The 20,044-nt window shown below is 38.2% G+C and overlaps 1 protein-coding gene across 1 annotated transcript; it reads left to right on the top strand.

Annotated features, from left to right (window-relative positions):
• The first annotated feature begins 15,209 nt into the window (after positions 1-15,209).
• Positions 15,210-19,433, top strand: krt5 (keratin 5). The gene is given in 9 exon segments (NM_131156.2): positions 15,210-15,801; positions 16,912-17,120; positions 17,225-17,285; positions 17,386-17,481; positions 17,575-17,739; positions 17,829-17,954; positions 18,114-18,334; positions 18,425-18,480; positions 18,589-19,433. Coding segments are annotated over 9 exon segments (1,686 nt in total). The 5' UTR covers positions 15,210-15,297; the 3' UTR covers positions 18,837-19,433.
• The last annotated feature ends 611 nt before the right edge of the window (positions 19,434-20,044 follow it).

Raw genomic sequence — 20,044 nt, 5'->3', positions numbered from 1 at the left:
TTATTCTCTTTATTCTCTATTTACACCTGGGGATACTCATCCCAAGTCCCTCAGACCACGCAGCGCCACTGATTCGATCCAAGACCAGTGACGAGATGATCACAAGGTTTCCATATAATGGACCAGGCCGTATCCTGAGCAGCTACTGTGGTGGTCATGGAGGAATAGAGAGCATGAGACTTATTCCTGTGACGCTCCAGGGTCTGACGAGTCTTCGCTGAGGTCTAGCTTCCAGCCTAAGGCACTTGGACTACAGCTCAAGACCTTGGCCAGTGGAGAAATGATCAAGCCCATGGTTCGGGATCTGTGGAGCTGCACATCGATGGATTGCTCTTCAGTGTTTGACTCTCAGTAGTGATTATTAAACCACACTGAACTGAGCTAAACTGAACTGAACTTAAACTTTGAAAAATGAACTACACTGTTTCAATTTACTATGATCTTCTATGTGAAGCAGTTTGACACAATCTACATTGTAAAAGCGCTATACAAATAAAGGTAAGTTGAATTGGATTATATAGATCTACATTCTTATTCAAACAAGGCAAATCTAATGTGCTTATGCCACTGCTATCTCACAGCAATTTGAAACATTTTGATTTATTAGCTAATTCATATGAATTCGTACAATCTAATTCATACAATATAGTATGATTTGCTTATCCCCTTATGACTGTTGGGTTTAGGGCGGGGTTGGGTGCCACGCCTCCTTTTTAAAATTGGACATTTTCGTACGACTGAATTTGTACAAATTAGCCACTAAACTGACAAAACGGAAAATACTTATGTTTTCTCGTGAGATCAGGCTGGTTTATGCAGCTCCCAGTAGTTTTTAAACTACAAGAGAGAATAATGTGTTTAGTTGCAATTTCCAAACAGTCTTGCTGGTCATGGTAACGGGTTTATATGACAATGGTGCTATAAATTCAACCCAAGCTCATTCTGAAAACGTAGTCCAGTGGATATTTCTGGAGAACGCGAAATATGTCGCGGGAGGTAGCAGTATTTGTTTTTGCGAATCCATGATAGGCCGCTGTGTGTGCTTTTTCGTATCTCAAATGTCTCTCACGAGTGCCGTTCGCTTCCGTGTTGTTCTCGCGTAAACCCACCAGAGTCCGCTGTCGAACGACCGTCTGACTGACTGACTGAATGATTGACTGGACGAACAGCTAATCGACTGACCCACCCTCCTCCTTCCCTAAACCCAACCAATATTACAGATTAACCCGCCCACCCGCTTACTTCCCAAAACCCAACCAACAGTTTACAAAAGCCACCCAGAAAAAAAAAAGCCCTCATCTGATTTTTTGGATTTTATCACATTCTCACGCTGTTATGAACTTTTCGGATTTTACCACATTCTCAGCCTTTTATGAACTTTTCGGATTTTGCCACATTCTTACCCTGTTATGAACTTGTTCACTTTATTTTTTAATTTTGTTTTTTTTTTACCTGATTTCTTGGACCGCTCTTTCCCAGACTAAAACCCGGTCACCGCCGTCATAGTCTGCTCCTCTTTGCGTCTCAGGTCCGCCAACATACACGACGAGCTAACTAGACAAACTAGTTACAGTGGGAAGCCGATAAGTGTGAAAAGGAATGGCGTCATACCGCCCCATAGCGTTCGCTTGAGAAATGAAATGCAGCCATATGTACCTCCGGCTACATAATTTGCAGTTTCCAGAAACGTCCACAGGACTACATTTTCAGAATGAGCCTGGGTTGTATAAATTGCAGCCCTTCAATTAACCAATAGAACAACTGAAAAAAACTTAAACTTAAAAAAAAAGTTTGTGTACAAAGTAATATGTGGTCATTCACATAAATCTATTAAAATTGTTTTAAAAAATTATTATTATGCATTTCAGGCCAGTAGTTGTTGATATGATTTTATAAAAATAAAAATTATGCATCTGCACAAATTTGGTCTAATAGTCCTGCATTCTTTTGGCTGTCAAATATTCTGTATTCAACACATATATATATGTAACACACCTGCATGTTATTTCATCATAACACAGTCTCATTTTCAAAAACTTTCACTCTGAAAGTTTGTTCATTCAGTTGTACATTCAGTATACTTCTAAGCTGTACATTCATCTGTACACCCAAATCTACAGCATTTTCTGTTTAGCTGGAAATGCCATGACCACCTTACATTTTTTATTACACAGGTAACATTTTCTAAAGACATAAGACTATTCATTTTGTCCACTAAAAAATCATATATACACTGTAAAAAAATGTGTTAATTAACAGGTTCCATGTTTTGTGATTCACAAGTGTTTTCCATTTATTTACTGTTGTGAATTGCATTACAGTTTAACAAAGTGACATTTTAGTTTGAAATAATGTGATGTATAAGAAATAGTATATAGAGAAATAAGTCTGTAAAATAACAGAAAACATACTGGCAGTTTATTGCAAGTTTTTTATAGCGTAATTTACAACACCAACCCAGACAATAGATAATCTATTAAAAATGTTTATAAAAGTCACTCTTTGAAATGTTTCAAGGTTAAAAGTTATTGGAAGAAAGATTTTGGTTACATAATCCACTTCTAAAGCATAAATAAATGCTGAAAAATATAAAAAATCACATAATACGAAAAACTGCTAATTTATGGATATTTTTTACAGTGAAGGTTAGTTACTTCATTTAATAACAGACATGTGTTGCATCCAACAAAGATTTACCAAAGAGCTCTTTCAGGTGCTTTGGCTTATGATGTGTTAGCTCAGGGTGTAAGAGCACAGACTTCTCAATGCAGAGGTTGTAGGTTCAAGTCCCAGTTGAGTTGGTGTGTTCAGAGCTGCTGTTCCAGAGACCATGAGCATGTGGTTTATATCACACCAAATACAAAAAAGGTGTATAAATGAACGGAGGAAACAAGAGATGTGTATTCTTCGTCAGATGACCCCTGATAGCTATTTATGATGTTGTGTTTTAAGATTTGGAACTTACAAGAAGCATCATATTTTTTTTCAGTGTTGCTGTTGGCATGCTGCTATGCCTTGTTCATTTGCAATGACAGACCGTTGTACAGTACAGTTTGACCATGATTGTAGATATGTCATTGTAGGCACTATAGTTATATACCAAACAGTCTTGTCAGGCTTTTTCATTAGATGACAATTTCATTGATGACAATGAAAATTTGGGGGATTTTTGAACCCTTGATTTTTTTCATAAATATTCTGTAGTATTACATTATAAAATTTACTTTTTAGGTTATAGCATACTCGGAGGCTTAGAAGATTTCGTAAAAATATATTTCTAGTGTAATACAAAGACAGATTACAAATAAAGCACTGTGGAGTTTACAGCTGTCAAAATAAGTAAAAAATGTTGAATACAATTTTTGGCTGGTTGAGCAAAGATGTAGGGAAAGAGTCACAAGTTAAACTTCTGATAAACATTTGTGTGTACTTCTGCACACACTTCTTTATACACTATGTGTTCCGGTTTTACCCATTTTGAAGGTAAACGTTTTCCATCAGATCTTAATCAATGAAACATGCTTTCACCACCAAAGTGATCTAGTCTTTTGATTGTTTCTGCTGATGAAAGTTAGTCATTAAAGGTTTTTCAAGAAGTGGAAAAATTCCCCCCCTGGAAATAGGGAGAGCGAGGAAAAGATTTGGCAAAAGATCTTGTAGTGGGAATCGAACTCTGAACTCCATGAGCACTTCAATGCTACTGTATGTATCACCAGTCTATTAATCCAAGCTTTTAATCCAAGTTTGAGTGTTGAATCTCAGGGGTTGTACCTGAATGCCCATTTAGAATCCTTGCATTATCCTGTCCTCTTGTTTACAGGTATTTGCCCATCATTGACATTCAGCCATTTTGAGTCACTCGAAAAGGTTAGTGACATTAAAAGGAGTGTAATATTCTACAATTTACAAATTTGGACCTGCCAATTTTGCTATAACTGCAAGGGTCATTTAATGATTATAGAACATCATTTAACTCATATTTTGACATGCTATTTTCTCAAATTGCTTGAAACATTAAACCAGAGGTGTCTAAATTAGGGCCTGTGGGCCAAAGTTGGGCCATGGTAATCTTTGGTTTGGCCCGCTATCTCATCTGAAAAGAGAGGGAGAATGATGGTTGGTTTGGGCGAATGCCTTTGATGGTTATTGTCATTTCAAATTTAATGTATTTGTTTCCTTGTTTAATTGAGGAGTGTAGCGAGGCAGAGGGATAACACTGACACAGTTTACAAAGTGTGTGATGTGAATACGGTGCTCTTCTTAGAGGTGTGGTGCTCTGGTGCTCCGGGAAGTAGGTGAAGGACAGTGAGTAGTCGGGTGTTGGATTGTCACGAGCTGGAGTCTGCTGTGGGAGAGACAGAGAGACAAGCATTAGCGCAGGGAGTCATTAGTTGAATGAAGCTCGTCTTCGTCTTGCGTGGGCTTGGCTTATATGCCTCTCCGCTTGATGACGTCTAGCTGTGGGAGATCCGGTGCTGATGATGGTCCAGCTGGGGTGTATTTGCGACCAGGGCGACGTGGCATGCGTGTGCTCGCTACAGGAGCTACAAAAAAATTCAACAAATATTAAATGTTTCATATGATTTGGACTTTTAAAATGTAAATACTGTCACTTGACAGGACAATGCACAAGATATATATGAGCAAATCCAGGCAAAGGCAGAAGCAGCTCGACTAGTGTATTTAGTATTAAGCTCAATTGTGTTATAAATGGGATTGTTTATGTTTTTACTTTAATAAGTTAATTATAAACATTAAAATTACACTGCATCATCATTTAATATGTTTTAAAGCAACTCTTTTGTTGTTATTTTTAAATAATAAGCAAACAACTGAGCAAATTTAATGTAATACAGTTTGGTATATTTAACTTCGGCCCACAGCCCTTAATAAAGTTTGGTTTGTGGCCCTTTATAAGAAACAGATTGATCACCCCTGCATTAGACGCATTCATAATGCCTTTCTACTGTATCCAAAGTCACAGTAAACTGAATTGATGCAGACACCAAAGGTGAAAATTACATGTCAAAACAGAATATGTTTTGTGTCCGGGACTTTGACAAGTCTTTTACTTTACAAGCATTATTCCCACATGCACTCATATGTACTGTAGATGGTCATGACCACACCTGACTGGTCCAGGTTAAGTCAGGTTTATGAGTGAAAAGGGGCCTCAATCACACCTTTTCTCAGAGTTTGTTGGCCCAGCCCTTTGACTCAGCCTGGAGACTCTGAGACAGAACAGGACGTTTCAGTTATCATTCGAATAATTAAAGGCACTCCTATGGGAAAACTCATTCCAAAAGAATATTATTGGGGGCTTTTTCTTTCCAAATTAGAGACCTGCATGGCCACGCCTGCAAATTCAAACTTATGCTAACACATTTTGCTTTCTTACACCAGCAAACATCGATAATGCTTCACATTGCACATAGAATTGTATCATGATGAGCTATGTGCTGTGCAAGGACTTTAGGAACATTCCTCAGCTTGTACAGACAAGAATAACTGCATGTCTGCAAAGCTTCGATATGCGAAGTTTGAAAGCAAAGCCAGCAGCAATTATTACAAAGTCAGGTAGAAAATTAATCTATCGTTCATATTTTACACTAAAAAAAATAATATTATTTTCGCTGCTTGTTAAAACTACTTGCATAAAATGAGCTGAAACAACACAACTGTTGATATTTTGTTTGGTAGACCTTAGTTGTTATGTTCAATCCACCTAAATTTGTTAAGTTAACTTCGTCGATTTGTGTGGGACAACATGAATGCATTGTGTCAAACCCTGCATTTTTAACGCATAAAGAATTATTTTAACTGTTTGTTCAAACTACTTATTTAAAATGAGTTGAAACAACACAATTCTCAAGATTTTTTTGGCACAACTTAGTTGTTTTATGTTTAATCCGCTTAAATTTGTAAAGTTAGCTTAATCGATTTGTGTTGGGACAACATGAATGCTGCATTTTTACACACTCAAAGAATTATTTTTGCTGCTTGTTCAAACTACTTATTTAAAATGAGCTGAAACAACACAATTCTTACATTTTTTTTAGGGCAACTTAATTGTTTTACGTTTAATCTACTTAAATTTATAAAAAGAACTAAGTTAACTGATTAGTGTTGGGGAGACATGATAGGAAGGAATTACTGTATGTGGAACCCAGCACTTTATACAGTGCAGTGCAGGGTACATTTACATGAAAATAATGCACAACCACAACTAAGTTTGGGAATATGAGTGTGTGATGTCAGGCCAAAAGTTGGCAATGTTTTTTAGTAAAGAAACTAAACGTGCCCATACAGTTGCCTGTAGACTGAACACTTATTATGCGTTTCTGCATGACATCATTGTTTTTACAAAATTCTGTTTTAGTAATTTAAGGAGATCAGATTAGTATCATTTTTCAAAACCTTGCATGCTGAAACCAGTATTTAAAAGTTAGTATTTTCACCCTCGCAACCCCCCCCCCCCCTCTCTCCCCCAAAAGCTGTTGTGCTGATGAACAGGGGTTGTATTACAGAAATATACTAACTTTAAAATCTTAACTCTTAACTTAAAGCAACCCAACAGCTATCTTGTGTACTAAATTCTAAATTATTTAAAAAGCTAAAAGGAAAAAAAATACTTCTAATAGTATTGCATTTAGAGACAGTTGAAAATGAAGATGCTTAAGGGTAGAAAGAACCTGGAAATGTGTTGCGTTTCACTGGCAAAACATAAAAGTTAGTAAAGACTGCTCCACAACATATTACAACCCAGAGACCAACAAAGTGTCAAAGAGCTTTACCAGTTATAGTGCAAGTGACCAATGCCTTAAGATTTCTGTAACGTATCCCAAAACAATTCATAATTTTTGATTTAGTGGCTAATTTGTATTAATTAGTAAACACAGTGGCGGATTTAGTGATTTTGGTGCCCTAAGCAATACCAGTTATGGGGCCCAAAAGTCCTAAAATGCACATTTTGTACTTTAATTTTTTAATTTTAATTATTTTATATCATTCAATCTCCTTTTTTACATTTTATCTTAATGCAAAATAATAATAACATGTAACATGATTAAAGGTGGGGGACCCTCACCATACAAAATATGATAGAAAACAAGGTTATATGTAATTTATAGGTATCATTTATACTTCTAGGTATTTATTTGGGGGCCCTCAGATGTCCTGGGGCCTAAGCAGCCACTTACCTTGCTTATAGAGTAAATCCACCTCTGAGTACATGGCAGTTCATTACTTTTTGATTTAGTGGCTAATTTATATTAATTAGTACATCATTCATACTTTTTAGTATGAATTACTCATTGCAGTGAGGAGTAGGTTTAGGGGTGGGGTTCAGGGGCACGTCTTCTTTTAAAATCCTTTAGAAGAATTGATGACTCTTCTGACTATATGTAAAATAGTTGCATTTCATAGTAAGATATAGAAATGTGTTTTTTTGTTGCTCCATTTTGTTTAGGCTAACTCATTAGCAGCTCGCATGGTATTGGCTGCTGCTTAGCAAAAGATCTGAGAGTTGATTTTCGAACTTGATGTCACAATTTAAGATTTACAAACTAGAAATGGAGTGGAGGAACTATGATGTCAATTTGTATGCAAAAACCCGGAAGCGAGTTAGCATTTTAGCAGTTCCGGTTCCCTCGTCTCAAAGTCAATGGGTTTTTTTAATGGGATTTCAGTAAAATCGTGTAAATAAGGTCCGTGTGAAACACAAACTCAAGATGCTTTCACAACACATCAGTTACAGCACACTCTTGATTTTTTTAAAATCAGTTACGCTTCTTTAAAAAGACGGTTGCTGTCAAATTGCTAAATGGGACTACAGGTGGTGTCGTAGACTTAGTACGTCATCAAGCTGATCTGGTCTGGAGCTCAGCTCGCTTGTGTTGGGCATTTGGATTTGTCTGTGGTTTAAGTATTTTCATGAATAGTAATTTATAGTTTTGTAATATTTCTCTAATTGGGAATTCATATTGTGTGTAGATAATGCCTTCACATGTAAAGGCTGTCGATGCAGATTAATTTGTTGATCATTTATTTTAATAAACAATATTATGAAGATACTGCTTACCTGTGCTGTCTCTCTCTCTCTCTCTCTCTCTCTCTCTCTCTCTCTCTCTCTCTTTACTGTTCTCTGTAATTCAAACGTGTGAATAAATGTGTAAAAATACATACATGTTAACTGTCATTTTAACGTGATCAATTGATTTGTCGTTGTTTTTTCTTTATCGGAACACATTTAACTCTCATAACTGCAGTATTTACACTCCTTAAAATGTATGGCATTTGTGGCTGTATGGTCTACTTTTCGCTGTTCTTCGTGACAAAAAAAAAATAATATTAAATGTTGTTCTGTGTCCATGATGGAACTTGCAGGCATATAGACTTGTCCCTCACGACTCATTTCTGTCATCTGTAACTAAGGCAATCGGGTTGTGTGCATGTGCGCAATAAATCAGCCTGATCTCACGAGGAAACGTACGTATTTTACGTTTTGTCAGTTTAGTGTCTAATTCGTACGAATTCATACGATCAGTCGAACAAAAAGGACGATTTTAAAAAGGAGGCATGGCACCTAACCCCACCTGTCATTGGGTGATGAGCAAATCGTACTAAATTATACGAATTAGATTGTACGAATTCATACGAATTAGCCACTAAATCAAAAAGTTGCGAAATGGCGTGAGATTGCGTTGGATACATTTATTTAAATATGTCTTATGATAATACCATGTAGGCACATTTATAAATAGTTTTAAAACTTTTACAACAACCGTAAAGCAAAACGAAATGTATTTCCCATGTAAAAACATAGGAAAAATGCAAAAAAATGTATGATAAACAGAGAGAGTAAATCTATGTCTTAAACAATGTTTGTAAAAATAAGCTTGAAGAGTCGTCTGTAGCAGGGTGGTGCTGACACCACAGGCGAGCGCCCTGAGGGCACTGTATAGCCTATTGTTAGCTTTTCAGAACTTGCGTTTGAAAATAAGATCCAAAAGTGCTAAAAGTCGTATTTCCATGTGAGGATTATCCAGCTGGACAAAACGTGTAATGAACAGTGTTTGAACACATTCATTCATTCTTTTTCTTGTCGGCTTAGTCCCTTTATTAATCCGGGGTTGCCACAGCGGAATGAACCACCAACTTATCCAGCAAGTTTTTACGCAGCGGATGCCCTTCCAGCCGCAACCCACCTCTTGGAAACATCCACACACCCATTCACACACACACTCATACACTACAGACAATTTAGCCTACCCAATTCACCTGTACCGCATGTCTTTGGACTGTGGGGAAAACCGGAGCACCTGGAGGAAACCCACACAAACGCAGGGAGGACATGCAAACTTGCTGTGAGGCGACAGCACTACCTACTGCGCCACTGCTTCGCCGTGTTTGAACACAGAGCTTATTATTTGCAGTCTTCGAAAAGCCTATGGGAAATCCCTACAGGGATTTTATCGAGGGAACCAGTTTTATGCTAGCAGCCGATTAGCCTACAAAGTGATGTCATAGTTCATATACTCTTTATGATACGATTGCGTTAGACAGGAGAATCACAAATAAGAATTGCGCAATAGCTCAGTGGTTAACACTGTCGCCTCAAAGCAAAAAGGTCATTGGTTCGAGTCCCGGCTAGATCAGTTGGCATTTCTGTGTGGAGTTTGCATGTTCTCTCCGTGTTGGCGGGGGTTTCCTCTGGGTGCTCCGGTTTCCCCTATATGCACTATAAGTGTATTAAATTGGCCATAGTGTATGACTGTGTGTGTGAATGTGAGAGTGTATGGGTGTTACCCAGAACTGGGTTGCAGCTGGAAGGACATCCACTGCATAAAACATATTCCAGAACAGTTGGCAGTTCATTTCCCTGTGGTGACCCCTGATAAATAAGGGACTAAGCTGAAGGAAAATTAATGAATGAACTTATCACAATAAGAAATGTTTCTATAATATAAAATTGCAAAAAAAAAAAAAATTATTTTAACGTTTCTGTTATACACCCTCTGATAAATAATGCATTTTTTTTTTTATATAAACCTTATCACTTTTTCTCCAAAAATATGGCCCTTTTACTCACACAAAGATTTGTTTTCCGGTCTCAGAACAAGCTGTTCTCATTCTATTGATATTCATGAATACTCTTTTCAGAGCGCACTCTTTCCACAAGTGTTTCTTTACCAAAGAGCAGCAACCCACACTCGGATCTACACAATAACTAAAAGTGCACACAAAGTACACGTTGTTATTTTTTTTATGCAGTATATATACGCAGAACTTTTTTCTCTCTTCATTTATTTGTATCATGTAATAAGAACTGGGAAACTGAGACTGATTTGCAAAACCTGTTTGAAGGCGACTCCACCCAGTAGTAAATGTTGTTTCATTTCACAAAGACAGTTATTTCATGAGGCCATGTTTTGGTGAATGGTTGTAACCATATTTGGAAATCAATCTTAAAGGCTTGGGTGTGGGACAGAAAAGGGTGTGGTTTAAGGGGTGTGGCTTAGAGGGGTAGGATCCCACTTTCTCACAAGTGATTGGTGGGCTTTCCTCAAAAGGAAAATATATTGTGCCTCAACATGATGAGTATGATTATGAATATGTTTGAGCAAGCACACAGCTCTCAGATTTCATCTTAAGAGCTGCTTTTACTTTCAACAGAATCATAACTCTTGCAAGACACATACGTCAAGAGTAAAATTAGGAAAAATGGGTTTTCATATTGAAATGAAAGACAAAAATGAAGTAAATGTAAACCTACACTGCAGAGCATGCAGTTGTTTATCTATGCATAAGGGAATTCTCATAGAATGGCTGGTATATAGTGTCAAAATATCCAAAATTAAAAAGTCTAAATAAAGCAAGAATATTTTCCATTTAAAGATACAAGCTTGCTTTGAATGTAAACTGAGATGAATTAAGAAAAACAGTCAAAAAAGGCAACATGTGGAAGCCGTGTAATAAATAACCGCCAAATGATCATGTAAAGTTTAACAGTGGAAGTTACAACCCAGTGTACAAGACAGTAAAAATACACTCCAGTAAATACATGCATCTATAAATCACTATCTGGATCAATTTCAAGAATTGCGTTATTGACAATTTTGAGCCCCACCTAAATTACAGCTTTCATGTTCAGACAGCGAGGAACACAAACGCAATGACTAACCCATCAACAATTCACTTTTCTTTGTTGCACAGTTTGATGATGCCAGACAAAGCCTGAACTAAGCTGAGGGCACAATGCATGCTTTATAGTTCTGCATGACACTGTAGTACTCCAGTGAGATCTTGAGTAAACCTCGACCCCTTAAAAATGCATGGCGCAACTTTGAGGTTGCAAAGAAAACTCACCACCATATTGTACATTAACCGAAATTAACAGACTGACTGATGGCATGTTTTAGTATACCTGTGATAGATATCTTCAATGGAATATTGTCTAAATCAGTACATAACTGTTAATCAATGAGCAGTTAAACTAGCATACATACAAGTGCTAAAATGATACACATACAAAATATTTATTGTTACATATGAAATAGTAAAGATCAATTCTGTATGCAATACTAACTTTGGTTCGATATATTATTTTCTCAAAATGGTGTTTGGACACACCATTAAGATTGACTATGCTTTTTTTTTACTTTGTTGATTCTGCAAAGCCTACCCAATTCACCCGTACCGCATGTCTTTGGACTGCGGAGGAAACCATTGCACCCGGAGGAAACCCACGCGAATGCAGGGAGAACATGCACACTTCACACAAAAACGTCAACTGAACCAGCCGAGGCTCGAACCAGCGACTTTTTTGCTGTGAGCATTTACAAATTAATATTTAATATCAACTGATTAATGTCATCTTGCTGTATATTGACCATTCAGTAAATAATATAAAAAATAAACTAAAGGAAGGGAATTTTAAAAGCATTTTAATCATCAGCCGTTCCCCAGTAGATTAATAGTTCGAATAATTGGACTGAATGATCAGTGTTCTGCTGTCACAATGGAAATATTGCATACTGGTCAACATTTTGGAAACATCAAGGGCTTTATTTTGACGATCCATGCGCAAAGTGCAAAGCGCAGGGCACAAAAGCATTAAGGGCCTGACAGAATCCACTTTTACTATTTTAAGGACAGAAAAATCCACTTTATCCGGTCTAAAAGGGTGGAGCTTATTTTCTTAATGAGTTATTTGTGTGTTTTGAGAAAAAAAACAATCAGAGTCGTATCTCCCATTCTCTTCAAGAGTCGTATTCTCTTCAAATACATCGCATTTGCTATTTACACAACGGACTTTTTAAGTGGAAAAACTGAGCATTTCACTAGCAAGAAAACAGTTAAACAGAGGATCTACAGCGCAAGAATGAGAGATGAGCCTCCTCATTATTTACTTTCACTCTCGTGGACTTGTACGCACATCCATTAGCCTATAAATAATTAGTTTGTTAAGCGCAAAGATTTGTTTCAAAACTATTTCTAAATTTAGTTCTAATTTCCAGCAAACGAAGAAATGAACAATAATAATGAAGTGTGGTCAATTATATGAGTTATATCTAAACACAAATGCTGTGCCCCATATGGTCTAAAACCTCACAAGTGGGCAAATCTATGCTTGTTTTTAATAAAGCAAATATAATATGCATATAATAAATAATAATAATGCTAATAATAACAACATTATACAAAAGCTAATTGTTATGAATGAAGTGAAAAAGCCCCCCGAGATGAAAAAGGCATGAAATTATGTTTTTTATTTTTAAGTAGGCTAGAAAATAATGTTTTGTAATATTTTAATCCTTTATATTTATATCCTATATATATCCTTATTATATCATATATCCTTAATATTTTAATTCTTTTCAATTTGTAAAGATATTTGCGTATTGCTGTACATCCTGTGTGTATTAAGCAGTGTGTAAGCGAGGCGCACAACTAACGCACTCTGCGCTGGACCGGCTTTGTTCTTTGTTTCAGCTTTGTTCGAACAGTCTATTGTAGTTCCTCAAAATAGCAACGCGCCAGCAATGTGCCTCAACACGCCTCCTTTTTTAGACCAAAACGTCTATTAGCACACATACTGTATGAGCGCTAATGCATTTGCTATTTAAATAGCGTGGTGCAAAACGTCAAAATGACTGTTGCACTGAGCTAAAACTACAATTGCGTCGCGCCTTGCGCCGGGTGTATGATAGGGCCCCAAGAGTTTATTTACTTATTTAAGTGCCTTGGTCCCCAATACTGAATTTACTAGATCAAAATTACAATACAACCTTTATACTTCCAAAAACATTATATGTAAATATAGTTCAAAATATAATTTATTCTTATGATGGCAACGCTAAATTTTTAGCATTGTAGTTTTAAATGTCATGATACTGTAAAAGTCATTTAAATATGGTGGTCTGATGCTCAAAAATCCCTTTTTATTGTATGAGTTGTGCTACTTCAAACTGTATTTTTTATGTAAACGCTCACAAAAAATGTTTGACTGTCAGGAACATTAAAAATCGACAGTAAAAGTCATTAAAAATGTTATTAAACATTTCAGTTCTAATAACTACTGTTTGTGAACAATCTATTCATAGATATTTTAACTGTGCAGCAAATCAACAGTGCCTATTTTTATTTTATATTTGATATAATAATAGCCTAATCACAGATATAATAAAAACCTGGATGAACAGAAGAGACAAAATGTCCTAATGTCTCCAAAACTTTAACAGATGGTTCTGCAAGGGAAATGTTTACAACCATGAAAGCATTTCAAATATTTAATGAGTTTGATCATTAGCAAAGCAAACACGCAAGGTAAATTTCAAACCAGTTTCACGTGATCAACCTGCACATGTTACACTTACCTGTTTTTTTAATCACATACATGGTTTCTGGGTCTTCAAGACCTCTTTTATCTCACAACCTAATCTACATTTTGTAACTTGTACTACTCGATTGGTTGCATTGCATGAATTAAGGGGAAATACTTGGGTGGAACTCATCAACCCCAACATCTGATAGTGTCGCTGTTTTGACCAACAGATTAACAATGGGCTAAACCCGTTTAAGAAAAAAAAAACTGCACAGATGGCCAAAATACCACATAAGCAATGTTTGTTAAAAGTGCGACCCCTCCTAAATTTTTACAGAGAAATATGCCTTATTTTCCTTTTGCTTCCCTGCTAATATGCTAATGCTCTAAAGTAAACAAACCAGACAGAATCTCTTCCTGCTGTACTTGGTCTGATGAACATTTACAAGGCTGAAAGCAGACTCAGATCTGTCCACTTTAGAAGCAAGACTCCAGTTCGAAATCATTTAAACATGATACGGGTGATAGTGACATGCTAACAAAAGCAGCACGCGTTGCTAAATAATGCCACCTAAGGACAGGTACAAAAATAACCACACTGCTCTTGCAGCCATTGCACACTGCTGTGAGCTCTGACACTCACCTTATAAAATTCAAATCTCACACGATAATGAAAACTATGCTGTACACATTCACGTTTGCACAGTGTGTTTTAATAAGATAATAAAAATCTACTTTGCATGCAACTGCGTCAGCCCTCTGGGAACCACAGAACAAGGTGGTGAAGCAGTGTCCGTGACAGAGCCATTGAAGTGAGAGAACAGAAGCTTGATTGTTTGACTGGAAAGAGAAGCCTGTGGGTCACTATGGCTTCCAGGATGAGCGCCAAGTCTCAACATTCAAGCCCTTCATCAAATATTCCCCTATTTAATACTCCTGCATTGCACTTAAAGCAAACTGAGGGCCCCATACCTGCATGAATCATAAAATATTCATGGAGTTGTATGGTTTGCATTTGGAGAATGCCATCTGGTTATGTAAATAAGAGGGGCTTTAAATTACAGAGAACTTGTATATTCTGAGTCGTAGTACATACAAGGGTGTGTGGAGTTTAACCTTGTTTTTCTACTCTGTTTCTCTCTTAATAGCTCTGTTTTATTACGTGAGTATGCATGTGCATCTAAGGCAGGGTGTGGCCTGGCCTCCAATGCTGAACATACTCCCATACCAGCCCAGCAAGATGGGCGTGTGTATCACTTGGACAGGGGAAAAGGCAGGACAGAAGCCTGAGGCAGAAAGGGGATTGGCCAGGTGAGCCCCTCCCATGAGGTAAGAGGTATAAAAGCCACTGCACTGCTTGAAGAGGGCACTCAGAGGGATTTTACTTTCCTCTTAGTGAGCTCTCCTGCTCCAGATCTCTGTCTCATCCTGCTCTTTTTCTGATCCTCACCCCCTCGTAGACGACAGAAGCCATGTCTACTTCCTTCAAAACCTTCACCAGTAGTGGAAGCATGAGCGGCGGCATGGGCGGTGGCATGGGTGGCGGAATTAGGAAGAATTTTTCTAGCATGTCAACCAGCGCAGTACCAATGGGCAGCAGGAGCTCAGTGTCCTTCCGTCGCTCTGGTGGTGGTGGCGGCGGCGGCGGCTTTGGAGCAGGATCTGGAGGAAGCTTCAGCTACAGCATGGGTGGCGGTGGCGGTGGCGGTGGCAGTGGCTTTGGAGGAGGATTCGGCAGTGGTGGAGGATTCGGCGGTGGAGCAGGATTTGGTGGTGGATCAGCGTACGGGGGTGGAGCAGGATTTGGTGGAGGGTTTGGACCAGGCGGTGTGGTACCCATCACAGCTGTCACAGTCAACCAGAACCTTCTAGCCCCACTGAACCTAGAGATCGACCCCAACATCCAAGTTGTCCGCACCCAGGAGAAAGAGCAGATCAAGACCCTCAACAACCGCTTTGCTTCCTTCATTGACAAGGTTAGTTTTTCTTTTCAAACATCTACAGCTCCACAATACAATTGTGACTTTTCCGGTCACTAGCGCACACAGAAATCTCACATTGCAAGATACGATCGGCAGGCATTGCATATGCCATCATTTCCTTTATTAACACTAAACATCAGTCAAGCAGTCTACATCTTAGCGTAGGCTCATGTTGTTTTCTTAGTATGCAATTGTTCTAAGGCAGCGAGGTTGAGTTTGGAAACCCAAGCCAGGTAAGATCCAATGACTGGGCCATTCCAAATAAGGGCATGGATCAAGTTTGCCAACTATCCCTATGGTAGCAGTGAAGTATGGTGTGTGCATGTGTGTGTGAGAGAGAGCATATTCTTAATAATTTACTTAATGCAATAGCCCTAGATGTTCGATTGACTTCATGTATGTCCTAAAAATCACTTCAGTAATTACCTACACAAAGCTAGTTTCCTGTTTGTATTCTTTGACATCTTTGGGGAATTCTCAATGTAACCACACCTAGTAAATTTTGCCCCCCCCCACCCCCTTAGATTTATATCCAGTTCTGTGATTCTGACAAGAGATATGATCAGCAATGATACAGCTCATATATCCCCACTGATGTCATTGATGCTTTGTTTTTTCAATGTGAGTCCTGCAAGTTCAAAGTCATTTTGTGGTTGTGCACAAAATAACTTTGCAAAGGGCGGGTACAGTTAGCACCCTGAGGGTAAGGTGTGCCATTTCATCTCTGTTTAGGCCTGCCACTTGGCACAGTTCTCCTAGGAGCCTCGCCTTTATGCCAGGAGGGAAACATTGTTTTGGGAGCATAAATTGAAGCTTGAAGAGTCTGAACATGTTGTGTGGTGTCATTTGAGGTTTGCGTTTCATTAACAGGGTGTGCCCATGTTAAAAGGACAGTTATTCCATCACAGGAGTACTAGCCAACCAGGCATGACACATAAGCTAATCAATTTTATAGAGACATCCATCATAGGTGTGTCATCTTGAGAGGTGTGATTGATAATTACTGTGGAAGATACATCTTGTTGATTATCAAAGATCCCTCATACCTTATTTTGCTAACTCAACAATTTATTCAAATCCTCCATCTTTTTATCTCCAACACAGGTGCGCTTCCTGGAACAGCAGAACAAAGTACTCGAGACAAAATGGAGTTTATTGCAAGAACAGACCACTACCCGATCCAACATCGATGCCATGTTCGAGGCCTACATCGCCAACCTGCGCAGACAGCTTGACGGACTTGGCAATGAGAAGATGAAGCTAGAAGGAGAGCTGAAGAACATGCAGAACTTGGTGGAGGACTTCAAGAACAAGTAAGCAGCTGTGCTAGAACATGTTTAGAGGCTATGAGCTACATTATGTGTTGGTGGTATAATTTGACAAGCATTTTGCTAAAATGGAAAACTTTTCTTCGCAGATATGAAGATGAAATCAACAAGCGTGCCGCAGTGGAAAATGAATTTGTCCTGCTGAAGAAGGTAAAACCTTCATCTGCTGTGTTGATTTTTATTTAAAATAGTTATTACTTTCACTTTAGTCAAATGAGTCTGTTACTGAGGTCTGTGCATGCCTTCATAGGATGTTGATGCTGCCTACATGAACAAGGTTGAGCTTGAGGCCAAGGTTGACTCCCTTCAAGATGAAATCAACTTCCTTAGGGCCATCTTTGAGGAGGTGAGAGTTTGATGGCGCTATATTACCACTGACATGGAATTTTTTGTTGTCAGCTGTATCTCAATGCCATATTCCTTCACCTTGCCGTTTTAGGAGCTGCGTGAACTCCAGTCACAGATCAAAGACACATCAGTCGTTGTGGAAATGGACAACAGCCGCAACCTGGACATGGATGCCATTGTTGCTGAAGTACGCGCTCAGTATGAAGACATCGCCAACCGCAGCCGTGCTGAGGCCGAGTCCTGGTACAAACAGAAGGTGAGCAAGACTTTCAAACACCAAACCAACATTGCTTTAAATGTACTTAACTGACAGGTTTTAATGACACTGTCTCTCTTTTCAACTAGTTTGAGGAGATGCAGTCCTCTGCTGGCAAATACGGAGATGACCTTCGTAACACCAAGGCTGAGATTGCTGATCTCAACCGCATGATCAGCAGACTTCAAAATGAAATCGAAGCTGTCAAGGGACAAGTAAGTAGCTTGTTATTCTGTGGATCCAGGTTTCTGTTGATATAGCAAAACAACTCCTTAGTATGTACTAAATGTACTTTCAATGAAAAGTTAAGTACAGCAATAATGTAAAAGTGTCTCTGAAAACTGAAGTTGGAATGTCCTCTTTGAATTGCTCAGCGTGCCAACCTGGAAGCTCAGATCGCAGAGGCTGAAGAGCGCGGAGAGTTGGCAGTGAAGGATGCCAAGCTCCGCATTAGGGATCTGGAGGACGCCCTGCAAAGAGCAAAGCAGGATATGGCGCGCCAGGTGCGTGAGTACCAGGAGCTCATGAACGTCAAACTGGCCTTGGACATTGAAATCGCCACCTACAGGAAGCTTCTGGAAGGAGAGGAATCCAGGTCAGTCACCTTGTTTCTCAAATTAAGCTATGAATATAATCTCTTGAAATCTGTTCCCTATTGACATTCATTTATATTTTACTTCATCAGAATTGCATCTGGTGGCAATACTGCAACTATCCACATCCAGGAATCAAGCAGCAGCAGTAAGTTTCTAAAAGCTATATACAAGGCTTTATCATATCGATGTATGTTTTTTTGTGTAACTGCATTTGAGTTTTATAAGACTAATGTGTTTTTCTGTTGTTTCACAGGCGGTGGCGGCGGCGGCGGTGGATTTGGATACGGTGGTGGCAGTGGATACGGTGGTGGCAGTGGATTCGGTGGTGGCAGTGGATTCGGTGGTGGCAGTGGTTTCGGAGGTGGCAGTGGATTTGGATATGGTGGTGGCTCAGGGATGTCGATTGGTGGCGGCTCTGGCATGAGCATGAGTGGCGGCGGTGGCGGTCAAATCTCAATGTCCCGTTCTTCTATTGTGTCTAGTCAGAAGCGCCGCTTCTAAACCAAACACGTCCACCCAGATCCCTCCTTCCAAAATATCAGCTACCACCTGGGCAACTTTTTTTCACTTTTTCACTCCACATTTCAATGTTTTCGTTTCTTTTTGATGTGTTTAACGCCCCCCCAAAATGCCATGACCTAAAAAGACAAAGTGTTAAAAACCTGCAGAATGGCTTTTTACATTCACTGTGCTGTCTTTGATTCTTGTATCTTCTTGGCATTTATTCTCCAACAGAATACAACTGTCCTTTAGGGGATGCTAAATGGGAAAAGAGCTAATGGGACAGACAAAGCATGGAGCTCAAGTATTATTTCAAAGCGAATAGCTTTTGTTGCTCTGTGTCACAACATGCAAGTATTAAAGTGTACACAGAATTGTGTTTAAATTAATTCTGCAGCAGTACAGCGGCAACTTTTAATGTTTACTCATAGAGCAACAAAAGTTACCTTTTGAGATTATACTGCCATCAGAAAGGAGTAAATGTCTGGCAAATGTCAGTTACACCAATTTTTACTCTTCTTTACCTGATTTTGGATGATGGGCTGATGAGCTGTTCTGTACAACATGGAAACATCAATAAATCAGGGTTATATACAATCTTTTGTCTTCAGTGGTTCTTTTATCATGCCTTTCTCTTTTTTTTACTCCGCATAGGAATGCACAAATGCAGCTAAAATGCAGCTAAAATGCAGCTTGATATTAAATATATACTTTCCAATAAAAAGCAATTAATTGTTAATTATTTTCAAGAAAAGTTCAAATCTAATGGCCCTAATAATTAATAAAAAAAACTTTTGAATATTAAAAAACACTTAATGATTTTATTAAATCATATATGTCAAACCACTTATAGCCTTTCTTTTAATATCCCTTTTATTCCCTTTATTGTAATGACAGGAAAGTTGTATCACTCTTAACATTATGACCCATATCTTGAATTCATACTTGCACACATACTATTAATTCTAAAAAAAAAAAAAAAGCATTCCTTAAAGCAAGAAAGGGTTTTTGCAAGGGACAAAGTTGTGACCAACATTAATAAAAATAAATACAAATTAGCATTTAATAATAAGAGTTGGAAAAAAGGGGAAGTAATTTAAGACTGTGGGGAACAAATATAGAGGTTATGTATTTTTTTTTTTTTTTTTTTTTATGTTTACCACCCTTCTTAATACAAATTATGTTGTTAGGACAAAAAATGGTGCACA

Source organism: Danio rerio, chromosome 23, assembly GCF_049306965.1.
Source record: "Danio rerio strain Tuebingen ecotype United States chromosome 23, GRCz12tu, whole genome shotgun sequence".
NCBI classification, from domain to species: domain Eukaryota; kingdom Metazoa; phylum Chordata; class Actinopteri; order Cypriniformes; family Danionidae; genus Danio; species Danio rerio.
This window is presented reverse-complemented; position numbering and strand designations above follow the sequence as displayed.